Genomic DNA, 14,843 nt, shown 5'->3' on the forward strand with positions numbered 1-14,843 from the left:
TTTACTATACTGCATATAACCATTGGCTACAGTTCCTTAATAGGATAACGTAGAGAGTAGCATCGTTGAATTCTGCCTTGTATTCCAGCATTCAAAATTTATTCCAATATGCCTAAAAAGTTTCCAATATTTATTTCGCTGTCTCTTTGGCACTGGGATCACCGAATTGTTCAAAAAAAGGTTGTTTTGGGTTCCGCATAAGTGATCCAATCTATTTGTTTTCTTCTATCCTGAAAGAGTATAATCTATTGTCTAGTAAGTCTGCTCAATGGTGATTCCACATAAGGAATTTTAATCTCATCATGATATTCTTCATATCCTTTGACCACAAAGTATTATTCACATTGTGCTAGAAATATTGGTAATTTATCTTCGGCTTCTTTTTATATGTATGATTCCTTTACCTTTGATCGTTGAACATCTCCTTGTCCTGTTATCTTATTTCCTGTTGTCACTAAGAATGTCTGAAACTGGTTTTCAGTTATTCCTAATATGTTAGTTCCTGATAACAGAGTGGCCGGGGCTTGTGGTACTGGTACTGCTGATCTAAACCTTCTTCTTAGTCGTGAAGTTCCAACTAGTGAGCTATAGACTGATGACCCATTCTGGACTATTATTGAACTTGCTGCCCTTGAGGGCTCTGCTGAAATGTGATCTAGGGTGTCACTAAATGCTCCTAGATTGAGGTTTTAATCATTGATGTCAATATCTCCTTCCATATCTGGGTTGAAGGAAGCTATCTTGTATCATTTAGTGTCGCACTAGGTGACGCTTTGTAATGTAATAATCCCCCATCAGATAGTTAGTTCTTAATGATTGGGAATGATACTTCTCTTCTTCTTCTTCTCTTCCTCTTATTACTATACAATTGCTCTTATGCCTATACCTACGTTATTGTTAGTACAAGACCTATGTCTTCTATCTGTAATGCCTATCGTAAGCTTTCTCTAACTCTACCTTGTGTAGAGTGTTTTCATCATAATAGTAATAAAAGTTGTGACAATGATAAAGAGCATAAAGATATTTTATATTCGTTAAAGTAATAAGTAGGAAAGGTACTAGAAGTCAATCTAATATTATTTTAACTCACACCACCAACAATGGCATATGATGAGTCCCAGGTCTAGGCCCTCAGGTTAGCGGAACTCAGATCCCACTAACTATAAACTAACTAAATCTCCAATCCTGTACCTCAAACATGCCCATACCATACTCCAATACAAACACTAAATATAAAGTTATCAACAGGAAAGAAAATCCTCCTCAGCCAAGCCTACCTACCAGCCAAGTTACCCATACAAAATACAAAAAGCCACTACCACCACCTAAATATAACCTGGCAATAACCTTCTTCACAGTAGAAACGCACTCGAGTATCCCCACTCGAAGATCTCTCTATACCTCCACCTACTGCTATGGTACTCATCCCCAATACCAAAATAAAAGAAACACTCAAAAATCAAGCATATAGACACAAAAAAAGCCGACCTGCAGGGTGAGGTCTCCCTAACCGTAGTGGTACGAACTGTCGTAGTGAATCTGAGGTGCACCACAGTAGTGGCGCAGTCTGAAGACCTCAGCGGAAGCAGCCAGTATAATGTAGTTCCTAAGCCATTGTTACATGGCTGAACACAACTAGAAATACAAGTCTTCCTCTAACTCCTCAGCTCCTTCCACAGACACCAAACCCAACATAAACTCCGTAGCAGCTGGTTAGCAAAAGGAAACTGGCGAAGGCGATGACCCTTCCATGTTAGGGACAACTGACAGAGGTGAGGTCTGGTCTTGCTTGACCTGACACTTCTTGCTTTTCATTCTCCTCCCAGCCCAGAGTGCAGGTCTAGTAATAGGAGTAGACGGACTACCCACATCACCACCCAGGACTACAGGGGGGATGCTATCAGAAGTGTTATTGTTAGGAATACTGAGATCCGATACCCAGGAGTCACCCTAAGTAGGGTAACCTCACCCGGAATCGGAATCTCTGGTCTCTAACACCCTCCTCTGACCCCCTTACGGGGCCTGCACATCATCATACATATCAATCTCAGTTGTGTCCTGTGACTATAATACCACAGAATTGAAGGTATCAGAATAACACCATATATGTCGCTGCCATCCATCTGACCTGACTTTGTTCACAGAGTATATGAGAGGGGACCTTCAGCTAGGTCTGAAAAGTAGAACGGAGTAAATCTGTCAACTGCTCAGAATGTTACTAGGCTTCAAAGATGTGATACTATTGGTGTAGACTGTAAGTAACAGGACATTTCCGCACAAAGAGATGGTATTGAATGGTAAAGGATCTCAGCAAGAGACCAATACATTCACACTCATCCTATAATGTTTAGAAGAGTCTAGAACTCCAAGAAACACTACTACAGAAGTTATTAGACTTTACAGAGTGTTGCAACTAGGTTTCAGAACACGTTGTAGTAACGAAGACAACTTCCCATATTACAACAGTGATTGAAATCCTGTTACCCAAAGCAACCAAGGGTTGCTGACCAAGGGAATAATTATCAATCTGGTAGAATAGCTTTCTGCAAATTAGTAGGAAGTCCCTCTAAAGACATTCATGAGTTGAGTAAGTAGTTATGGAGGTTTAAAGTCAGGCGACTAAAAAAGGTTTGTGATTACAACTCCCTTCGCAAATACAACCCGCAGATGAAACTGATCATTTCATCAATAACGAAGACAATTGGAGCCAACTCAGTTCAACTTGAGAACTAGGCCACAAGTCTAAAGACTCTAAAGATCAGTTAACTAGTTATATCATAATTAGCAAAAAGGGTGTGGTGATTTTTAGGGTCTCTAGGTGTTCGCATCTTTCAAGAATACCCAACATTGTGAGCTATAATCAGAAAGGTACATAGTTGTATGATAAATAGATATAGTCCACCAACACTCAGATGCAGAATATAAATATTGACGTACCTCCCAAGCTTTAAACATCATTGAAAAACAGAGAAGAGACCTTAACAATAGATTATTGTTTTTACGATTCTATTTTACTTTACCAAATTTACTTCGCTCTTAATAGTCATAAATGAAATGTGTGAACCCAAGCCTTCCTAGACAATCTTCATCTACAGAAACAAATTTCGATTGGCTTAGACAATTCTGAAGTCTATCAGATTGTCTCCACCTAACAGTTATCCTGACCAGCCATGAGCTCGGCTACAGAGGACTCAGGCACCTACCCCCCTGAAAGAGTTGATACTACCACAGCTAGTATTACCACAAGGGGATCTATCCCACCCATACTAGAATCATGTACCTCAACCAGACCTGACACATTAGGAATCGGTCTACCCACACTACCACCCACAATTGAAGCTGCAGGACAGGTTGGGATAACTGACATTGCAACATTCTCCCAAGAGAGCTCCTCCGCTTGGCCCTGAGGATTCTCAAGGTTTAGCCCACACTCCTACAACCTACACTACCATAGTAAGCAAAGATACGAAGGGGACTAGTAAATAAGGGATAACTGTAGGAGCTTTGTCCACTAATATCATGAGATAACCGTGATTCAGACTGTGTTCAATCTTGAGGGCAGCTGACAAGGGAGATATCTCTTTCTCAGCGTGATAAAATTGCCAAGAAAGGACAGAAATGTGATGCTGAAGGCAAGACACTTCAGCCTCTAGGGTGAAGTTTTTCTAGATAGTACAAGACAAAACCACTGAGCAATGTAGAACAGACATAGTGAAAGGGGCGGAGGCTCACTTAGCTATTACAACAGTGAGGAGGTAACATAAATAAACAAACATAAATATAAATAGAAGGAAGAAAGAACTTCTACCAATCGTAGGATGGAGGATTAACAATGCCCAAAAAAGTGATCGAAGTTAAAAACTTGTAGCCTATCATGAGATAGAAATCAAGGGCTCTGATAGGGTCATCACCGAACCTTCACATTCTGACATGGGGTGAAGGAAGAACAAGGAAAGTACTTAGAATAAAGTGTGAAGAGCATATCCTCCTCAGCCATACAGGCCTCCTTATATAGTACTCTTCCTGTCTCAAGTTATGTGACCCACAGTGGTCACATGTATATAAAACCAAATCATAACAAACCAGTCATCTGACCAAAGTGGTCACATGCTCAAATCCCATAATCTCGGAGCAAGGTCATGTGCAAAAACTCATAAACCAATCATAATACAATAAACAAGTCATATGACCCCAAGTGGTCATATGTGTGAAACCTATGAACTCATTAGCGAGGTCATATGTAAAATGTAAATCATATGCCTAAGACATACTGGCAAGGCATACTTGCAAGGTATACTCACCAGGCACATATCCCATGACTCAAAATCGGGTCATGTGCAAAACATAATAAATCGTAACAAAATAAGTTATATGACTTATAATCATGAGTCATGTAAAAACCTTTTTCTTGCTAAGCTACATTTATGACATCTTTCTCCCTCTTCTGCTCGTAATTGGTTTGGTTACTGGTGTTGCTATCCAGTTTCTAGTACCTGAGTACTGATAATTGTTTAGCTATTCACAAGAGTATGTTCACTAATATTTGTCCACTCATCCAATTGATTGTGCAGATAATAAAGGCACAGGTACTTTTGTTTCACTTAGTCTGATGACATTAATTAGCTATTTAATATGTAGGGCTTATTATACTCAATAGAACTTACCCTATAAATTCTTTAAGTTGCTGCTTAAAGTATCCTCAATTTCATCCACATCTACCAACCCAGCACGTGTCTGTCCCAACTCTCACTTTTTCTCTGTATGAAGCTTTGCAATTCTGACTAATTCTGTTTATTAGGCTTTATATTCATCTTAATATTTCAGAGGATTCCAATATCAAGTAGTATACACCTTGCCAATTTCTGTTTCACAGATTCTCTATACCTTGCCAGATCTGCACTAGCATACTCTGCCTACTTCTCCTCCTTTCCAAGCTGTTCTTGTACTATTTCAGTATATATATGGATTTTTTTTTTCCCCACAACCTTATTCCCTGGCTGAGACCAAATCCCTGCTCAATATTTATCCTTTTGTCATATTACTTCCATCAGAGTCCAAGTTAGGGCTTGATTATCACTTTCCCAGTCAACACTTGGTCATTGAATGCTGGTTTCCTTTGCAACTTTTCTGGACTTTCAATAGGATTGAATCGTCAGCATACTCATATTGTCTGAATTGGCAGCCTGGGATTGGCAGCAATAGGATGGAAGATGCTTGAGTGGGAGACAACAAAAATCAATTGAATGAAATCAACTCAGATGAGTGGATAGTTAATGTAGTTGTTGAACTTCTTGTAATTACCCTCTCTCACTTCTTGAATTAGCTTGTAAATCTTGTTCAGCTCACTAAATTCATACTACCTGGCATGACCACTAGCACCACCACCACTGCACATCCTAAATTCCTCGGAAAAATAAATGACGACCACTCCCAGCTCACCGTAAACCGCTAAAATGTTACTTCAGTTCCGGTTTCGTTTATTGGCGTGAGATACCCTATTATCATCCCTACTATTCAAATCATCGGGTAGTCAAATAGAGTCTGAAATGGCTCAAGGGTGAGATAATATCACAATAGCTGGTATTTATGCTTTAGCAGGTATCATATAAAGAAATTTGAATTTTATAGGAAACTTGAGAGGCAGGAGGAGACTCCATGAATGCTGAAGACAAGTGGGTATGTCGGTACAGTGTACTCGAGTATGGGGAAATATGTGGGAGTAATACATTCCGAGGATCAGCTCCATTAGTCAAAGGATTCACTTCAAGCATCTCATACTTAGTTATTGGCACGTCTCCACCTCCTCTCCATTACCGTCTTTGCGGTCGGTAGATTCCCTGTTAGTATCACTCACAGGACCATTGACACTGACCCAGAATCAATACAGCTTCCTCTTCACAACCGTCATATGGATCCATGGCCGTGATGCCATAAATGTTTGTATTTCTAAAATATTTCTCCGTCGCTTTTATCCTTATCGGTATCAAGTGGCGACTGCTCTTTCCGACGTTACTCGATCAGCCTTGCCCCCCCCTCCCACCTTGTCGATAATTCGAAAACAAGGCAAAGGATTGCATTATCCAGGTGTGGCTTAACATGTGCGGCAAAACGATCTACCAACATCTTCCCCACAAAGCGAGGACCTCGCGTGGCGTGGCGCTGTGCAACGGTTCGATTTCCTCCAAGCTTCGTGATGCGTTCCTTCCGGGCGGAAGGTGCCTAAACTCCGCCCGACGCACCTAGCCCAATCGAGATCCAGTTTCTGGCCGGAAAGCCCCAAGTCGGCGCAAGATGGATGAAGTGTCTATCATACCCAAAAGGTTTCGTGATTTGAGTGCATGATTGTCTTGTCGTCCTGATAGGTCCCTATTATAAATAACTCGGCATGATCAATGGTTATCGCCGGATATATAACATTACCATTAAGCCTCCCACTGCGAATGAACGATTCAGGATCAGACATAGATCTCGGGAGGGAAGGCTGTGAGCATGAGGGGAGTTTGCTAATGTCGTCTTTGGTTTATCCTCCCTAGCCGGTGGGATGTGTTCCTAAGCGACCTTGACATTGGATGTTTGGTGGGAAGGCTAGAGTTATTTAGGGAAGAGATTCAAGTCACTTGGATTAGATATTGCTCTAGTACCGTACTGGTATCAACGGGATCTTATCCCCGATTAGTTAGATTTGCAGCCGGACCCACAGATTCGGGAGGCACCAATCAACCAGCCAAGTAGCTCAACTTGAATCCGCACTCTCCGACTTCCCACTGTTATGGAATTCCGTAACCATCACATCTCCTGACCTCATCCCGGTTTTGAAACGATATGGAGTATGGAAACAAAACAAGGCTCTTTTGTATATTTACTCCCCAGCAGCCCCGCCAGCACTATTAAGACGTACCGAGGGAAGAAAGCTAGCGTAGAGAGATAGGCAGCTACATAGATGAGCGAATAGATAGCCGGCATGAAACCTCCCTTCCAAATTCCTATCAAATATCCGTGCAGTATGTTAATGCCCCACTTTATCTTAACCCTCATATCGTTAGCACGTGCTAGCACTCCTTCAAAACGAGGAGGGTGACCAGTATATGCTTTGTCCAATACTTAGTTGTGTTAGAGACACAAGCTTCCTTCCGGTTAGAGCCTTTGGGGGTGTCAACAGATCTGGCCTACAAACCCCATCAAGACACGGTTGAAATAGTCCATGCTTTGAGGTTTCTACCGAGACCCTCGAGTGTTGTGCGATACAGCAGATTGGCCACCTACCGTTCGCAACAAAATGCCACTTTTCCTAGCGGTGTAAACACCCTTATGGCTGTGCTGCATGTGTTTGCTCTAAGGAGATGGCCTATCCACAGGCTTGAGAATCCGGCTGTATGATTAGGGAATAGTCAGAAGGCTGTGTTATCTATCTAGTCTGATATTCGTTCCTTCCTATCATATAACAGGATATAAATCTTGAAGACCCCACAGACTCGGCGAGAGTTTCAATGCTTCCGTGTCCTCTCATCCGTGGCGACCTCGCCTTGTTGAAGATTTAACCTTATCCGGCTTATCATTGGTGCTCCGAGTTTCCTGAAAATCTCGTAATATATATAGGCTTTAGGTTATCAATCCATTTCACCAGCTTCCCCCGTTATCAAATGACATTATCCCGCACTTTGGGTAGGCTGTTGATATCTTAGTGATAAGGGCTTTGATCAAGCACAGTCTGGGGCATTGTGAGAGTGGCCTCTGATCGCACTCTGCGCCGTAATTAGCACATATTGCTTCCCTCCTCTTCCGGCTTCCCAGTTGTGGATGAGTTTGGAAAGTCTAGACCAGGGAGGACCTAATAGGTATTTCGGTGATGCCGTTTATGAATACTGAGGACATCAAAATTTGTCCCGGAATGTCTCCCATTCGCATTGGGCCTTAGCGCACTAGACTTATAACAGTATGACGAACCAGGCTCTGAAATTAAGAACCTGAGAAGCGAAGGCTCCAATATCGTCAGCACCACCCTCCACCCATGAAATCACTCGTCAGAAACGAGTAGGGGAAGAAAAAAAAGAGCACAATTAATGCCTTCACCCTCCCCCCCCCCCGAAAACTCAAGTACTCTACCCCTTCCGGTGTAGAGTAAGTAAAATTCACAAATTTAATGTAGCCAATCCTCAGCCTTAATGGTGCCATAGGCTGACACCGAAGGCCGCTAATACCGCACAACAGTACACTGCGCATGTTTCCCCACATACTTATATTTACACTGTGAGCATTCTGTTTTGCCTTGGGATCAGGCTCGATAATCGAAGCTTCTCATGTTCGCCCATACGGTTGGAGGCTGGAAGATAGTATGTCAATTGTTTCCGGTAAACCTTCAAGAGTCCGGTTTTCCGTGAATATTCGCGGGTAGTAGGCATCGCTGCTGTATTGTGCTCTCAAGCACAAATACGATTTTGTTCACGAGCCACTGCAGTAGTCGGGCAGTAGGTGGTAACAACTTATCGAAAATCTGCGTGAAGGGAAAAACGCACAGCACTGCCCCCCCAATACCTGCTCAATCCAACAATATGCCCCCCTGCCCGAGCCCAACAATTTCATCCTTCAGATCCACCATGATACAGCTTAAAGAAGAAATAACAACGGCAAGGGCACTGCCGTACCTGCGAGTGCGGTGGACACGCACTCTACCACTCCAGCGACAACCTTCTAAGCATATCCCAGCGGCAAGGTCTCAATCTGATCGAGTGACACTCGGTGATACAGCCGCACGAGCCGCATGTGAGTGAGTATTAAGGGCCCATGGTAGTACAGGTACCTTACCGTGTGATACAATACCGCACCGGACCGTGCACAACAGGGAACCCACTCCGGATAAGCTCATCCCCTCGAGTCGAGTCCCTGTCCGGTAACCACCACACTCGAACCCACACCAGAGATAACTGTCAATGACAAGACCTGAGTGGCATACAAGTTAGCATTACACAAGATTAGATAAAAAAAACATGGGAAGAAGAAAAGCTCAGTAAGAATTCGATTTGCGGAAATTGTGCGGTGGCGGTACAAGTACTGCACGTGCCGGGATTAAATAGAGCAGGAACAGTACGGGCTGCCCGAGCGCTCGTATGACACTAGCACCATATCATAACCGGATTGAGTAGTGAGGAATTCGAGAGTTGGTGCTCACAATTCAGTACTCGTAAAAACGTCATCCTTTTGTTTCCGCACAAAGTACGCAACTTGGGGGATCGGCTTACCAGATTCTGCAAGGAGCTCGTATCATATCCGGGATATTGTGCGGTATGTAGGGTGAAGCTTGAAACAGGCCTAGATTATCCTTGATTGTGAGATAATGGAAGGCTGTGGAAAACCCTTTCCAAAGAGTGTGAGGAGGTTCCTATGATAGGGGTAATTTTTTTCGGTGATGGTTTACTTTCGTGTTGGTGGAAGAGGTTGAAGTCTGATAGTTGGTCACTGCACATGCAGTGCCGGCTGCCGGTAGCGTAATTGGATTACGGTGCCATTGCTAGCGGGGGAAACGCTCGAGTATGATACTAGTCTAAATCTCGGGCTAGCAACTCACTACGAGTACGAGTGCAGTATCGTACATTCAAACCAACATTACCGGGGGACCGACAACCTAAACGAGACAAACGCCCCAGGGACACAGTAACTCTATGGGGGAACCCCCCGCAAACCCCGCTCACTGACCAAGCCCCCCACCTTACAGTACTTGATCTTCCCAGTGCCACTACGAGCCCCACCTGATTATGCGGGTAGTTTAAACAAAAGGCCAGCCGTTACAGAGTTCCTGTCTAGGTATTTTATCTATCTGCCAGGGCCGCCTCCAACGATACATACAGGTATTGGTGGAGTGGAATACACCCCCACAGCACTAGTAGTCATGCCTAGTCAAGGAGAATCTTGTAGCGCAACCTTAGCTAGTGATCCCATTAGCAGCGTAGGAAGAGCCTAGAACTAGGCCCCCGCCCAATTCTATCTCCTACTGTTTGACACAATATAATCGCCCATTCGTCTTCATCCCTGTTCGTGCAATATCTGTTTCTTTTTCGAAGGGCGCTTGATCCTTGCTGTACAGTACAGTACTCGAGTACCGGTACTTGGCTAAGAGAAAGCAGTGGTTATGGATTTCGGCTCAGGTAAGGTACAATACCCCGATGCGCGAGCTCACATCGCTGGCATAATTGGTTTGAAAGCTCAAACCCAGCGACCAAACTGCTCGAGTAATTAGGTCGGCAGAATCCGTGGTCCCGTGGAGAAACTCTGTGTTCGCATTACCTAAATCCGCCTGCCGTCCGCCACTAATATGGTAGCTGGGGGGGGGCAGGGTGGGGCAGTGTGCGGTCCGTCACAACCTGTCACGGTGGGGCAGAGAGCAAGAAACTTCGGCGGGTACTACTCCTCAAACAGTAGCGCAGTAAGTTGGATATGGTATCCAAATAGCCGGTAACGTCTCTCGTACTATACAGTACGACAAGCCTAAGAAAGGATTAGATTGGCTTATGGTTCGGTGCACGGATAAAAACAAAAGGCGCCGGTAAGTGCCATAGACTTCTCGAGCACAGTGCCGAAACCCCCCGTGCCCAGGATCAAAGCCGGGGAACTATGTCAAGATTCCGGGGAGTTGGATTCGGCCGCCGAAGTGGGGTTAGATACTCGAGTCGGCGATATCAACGAAAGTACTCGAAGGAAACTCATACCCAATAATAAAGAATAGGGCTCCCCATGGGGAAACATGGTTGTACAAGGCACCGGATACTCGAGTACAAGGGTAGGACACCATTACAGGAACAGACAGGGATGTATTTGGCTGGTTAGCCTCAAATTACTGTTCCCGAACTTCCGGGAGGACCTCGTACAGTAGGAAAGCCCTGTTAAAAGCCAGTGACTCTGCGGTGATGCTCGATATCAAAAATATCGTATGAGCTCAGGCAGAGGATAAATGTGCTAGACGTTGGAATTCCCCTTCTAGGAAAATGGAGGGGGAAACACCACATACTCAGCCCTCAGTTGAGACAAAAAAAAAAGGCACATCTTCTGTTCGAATTTTTACAGTACGCAAGCCCTGGAAACATCACCGTCGCACTTGGGACCAGTGCCAAAGCCCATCTAACCCAGAAGCCCCGCACAGATATTCAGCTGATATTGACCTTGTTTCTGCTTTCCCAAGATTCGAGTGAAGTGATATTTCTGGGTAAAGAATTAAGTAATTCCTCACCTGATCAATAGGAACATGAAACAATAGGAAGACGGACCACAGCGTTCGGCGCGCTCTGATTGCGGGGGTTGTAGGCGCAGTGCATAATTCGTGTCCAGCACTTGCACTATATTCGCACTGCTATTGTGGTTTTGATTCAACTGTGGAATCGGTGTATAATATTACCGGTATACGTAGAGAACCAATAGTAAGGCCCGTGGTGCCATCCGTGTAATACCAGTGAAGTACCATATGTTACTTGTACTGGAGTGCCACGATCGGACATTGGGTGAAGCGTCAAGGCGAGATGAACACAATGGATCTGGATTCCGGCACAGACAACTTATCCTCCACATCGCAGAAGTCCAATCATCCTTGAAGCCATATTTCCCAAGTTTAACGCCATGCATGCACTTTGAAATTTCCTTTGCAAACCATTTACTCGAGTAGGCAGGAGGCGAGAGGCGGGGTAGCTGTCGCCCCCCTTCCCTTGGTCACATCGTGAATTTCCCCCCGCAAGGGCAACCTTTGCTTGGTTGCCTTTTCGGCAAGTAAGTTAGCGTATTCCCCCAAGTTAGCGATGATGGGCGCCGCAGTGGACCAATGCTGCCCTGTGTTGGGAGGTTTTCAGAGAATCACAGTACTGTAAGTTAATATTCACAACCGGCGAGAACTACTGAGATGTATGAACTGCGCCCCGGGTACTTCGGTCAGCTGAGAATTTTTATAATTCCAGCACCATAGGCTGCTACCCGATGTCAATGATGCTCGCAAGCAATAGAGATAGAGGTATCATAATCCCCTTGTCGCAACTTGGTTGGATGATAGACGCCGCTGGATAGATCAACGCAAAAACATCGCAACAGCTTTCTTGAGGTTCTTTCGCTGTCTGTGCTCTCAGATCAGAAAAAATAAAGTCCGATCGGAAACATCTTACCCGTGTATGGCTAGAGGTAACACATCCTGTTTTATCTATACTGGTATCTCATTTGGTGGCAATTAGTTAGCATTGGGAGGCAACATGGTACCGAGAAGGGATAGATTGCATCCCCACACTATCCGAGCACTCGTACCGTATGCAATGCGACAATCTCGCTTCTGACCCCGCACAATGTGCGCATCGTACTGTGCTCTACCCAACACCGAACAAAGCCAGTCCTGTTGGAATTTCAAACGAGACTAGTACTTTACTTAGGGTACAGTAAGCGGCGAGAATGACCCAAATGTGCACCGCTCCTGATAGCGTCCGATAAAGCATAAAAGGGTCCCCTACTCCCCCTCCATCCGACCTGTTCTCTCACCAGCGGCGACGCATCCAATCTTCAAAACTTATAACTTTTTTTCAAAGAAACTTCCACACTTTAAACTCAAATCTTCATCATGGGTGGCTGCGGTTGCGAAACTTCTGGTTCTTGTGGCTGTGGAGCGGATTGCACCTGCGATAACTGCCCTGTACGTGCCAAAAATCAATCTGTTCCCTCTCCTTTGCCGGTTAGCTAACATCTCTCCGCAGCATAAATAAATCAAAACCCCCTGAGACTCGGCCCGCTCGTATCTTGTACCTCACCATAGCGGTAACGAAACAACGTCAGGCAATCATCATTGACACGGGAAACGGGGGATGCACTGGGTCGGATGTTACGGTCGAAATGTGTTCAACGGAGCGGGTGAAATTCTGAAGGCTGGGGGAGGGCCTATTCGTTTGTTTTTTTGATTTGTTATTCTAAACGGTATCATTTTTTTCAAATATAGTATATTTGAGGACAACGAAAGTCGTATGTGTTTTCCCTACTTTGTAGGGCTGAAATAAAAGCCTTTTCTTGCGCCCGCATGTTGTTCAATCATCCATCTTAGAGCGGATCTGAAAAATCAAGAGCACAGGAAAGTTTTTAAAAGTAAAAACTTCGCAGTGTAAGACACAGGAAAAAAGGTCCGTGCTAACCAATTCAGGGTCCTCGCAATTGATAAATCCCAACAAATAGACAATTCTACCGGTATTTGATGGCGGGCAGCCGCTTGACCCTATTCGAGTACACTTAGACCGCAGAGTCCCCCCTCCTATGTATTAGACGCTTCAAAGTCCATGCTTTCCGCTTTCCAAAAGCTTTCTTGCGCTCTTAATTTTCCAGATCTGCTATAATGCGTAGCGAGAGGAAAGAAAAAGAAACACAAGGCAAGGAAATGCACCTCGAAGATAAGAACATCGGCTTTGCAACACCTTACGGTGAGCTAGACCTCTAAGGATGAGTTCCGGAAGCGCAACCCATATTGTGTTACTGCCGGATTGCCCTTTTCTCCCCTGCTCCACCCCCCGCGCCCCTCGGAGCCATTGCAGCCTCCGTGAAAAGTGTGGAACTCACTTTACCAGTTTTTCAGCCGCCCCTCTCTCCCTTGCAGAATATCCCGTACACCCCGTCCCAGCAAGCGGGGATACTGCACTGGCACTCGAGTAACGCGTTGGAGAAATGGGTGCTGGATCTGCGGGTGTTGCGATTAAACTGCTCGAAAACAAGTGCAGACCAGCAAGTATAGAGTAAGGCATGGTGCGCTTCTAAGTTAGCAATCACTATCGTAGGTTGAGATACTGTACAAGTGCCCAAATTCTAGCCATCAGATCCATCAGCTCCTATGGGCTCAGTCGGTTCTACGGGCACAATATTTGAGAGGATTCCCCACTGCCTCATCTGGTGATCGAGCGTGTTTGAGGATCTTGTGCGTAGCCCAGAGGAATGCCCAGCATCAAAGCCCATGTATCAGCGTATATCCCTTATGTGGCCGTGAATACCCGTGGGAAGCACCTTCAGGCACTCAATTAGTTACATTACACGTGCACCACCAGAATTTGGCCAGAGGGATTCTAGGGAAAAAACTCTGACCAGTTGCTGAGATATCCCCCGGAGACGCTGCTCCAGGCCAGGCAAACTTCACTTCACAGACCAGGTGCATCCAATGAGCTTGAATTAGTGGGTTGGGTTTGACAACCCCCGGGTTCAGGGGGATATTTCTGTCCCAATTATCTGCATTCCTTCGTTGTTCAGCCTCTGACAGCGCAGCGTAAAGGTTCGTCAGATAATCATCTGTGCTCCAACTCGGGTGTTCTCATGATACCACAAATGGTACATGCTACTGGTTATGGCAGAGAAGGCAAATTTCCACCTGATTTATGCCCGGTGAGCCTCCTTATGTCATGCACATGCGGTTAGGCAGCAGAGAAGCCGGATATCACACCCTGGGAAACTGTGCGAGTACGGTAAGAGTAGAAACACTATGGCTAGTGTCCAGATCCCGTAGGTCCAGCATGGCCGAGGTTGTAGTGTTCATACGGAATAACGTTTTATCCTGAAAGCTATCGCCGGAAAGGTGTCAGGGCCACTACTTGGAAAATGGCAGTTAGCCTCAGACAAATCACAATGCTTTCTTCCCCTATCTTTCTCTTAGCAGAAGATTGATCTAGTAGGGGGGGGGTTCCAAACCAGTAACCACGAACCATTTACTGGTTCATGGGTCCCGAGGCCCAGTCCAGGATAATAAATTTGATTGAACCAGTCCATACTTAGATGTCCAATGGCGCACTCCTACTTGTTAGTTTACAGCTGGAAAATTGGGATATAGGATATCCAGGTCCTATGACTGATACCGGCGATAG

The 14,843-nt window shown here is 44.9% G+C and overlaps 1 protein-coding gene; it reads left to right on the forward strand.

Moving 5' to 3' along the window:
• The first annotated feature begins 12,054 nt into the window (after positions 1–12,054).
• Positions 12,055–12,969, forward strand: GSTUM_00002802001 (uncharacterized protein). XM_002836448.2 has 3 exons: positions 12,055–12,441; positions 12,546–12,649; positions 12,711–12,969. Exons 1-3 carry the CDS (start codon positions 12,412–12,414, stop codon positions 12,874–12,876), a joined length of 300 nt encoding a protein of 99 aa, XP_002836494.1. The 5' UTR covers positions 12,055–12,411; the 3' UTR covers positions 12,877–12,969.
• The last annotated feature ends 1,874 nt before the right edge of the window (positions 12,970–14,843 follow it).

The sequence above is a fragment of the Tuber melanosporum genome (genome assembly GCF_000151645.1).
Source record: "Tuber melanosporum whole genome shotgun sequence assembly, scaffold_147, strain Mel28".
In the NCBI taxonomy this organism is placed as follows: Eukaryota; Fungi; Ascomycota; class Pezizomycetes; order Pezizales; family Tuberaceae; genus Tuber; species Tuber melanosporum.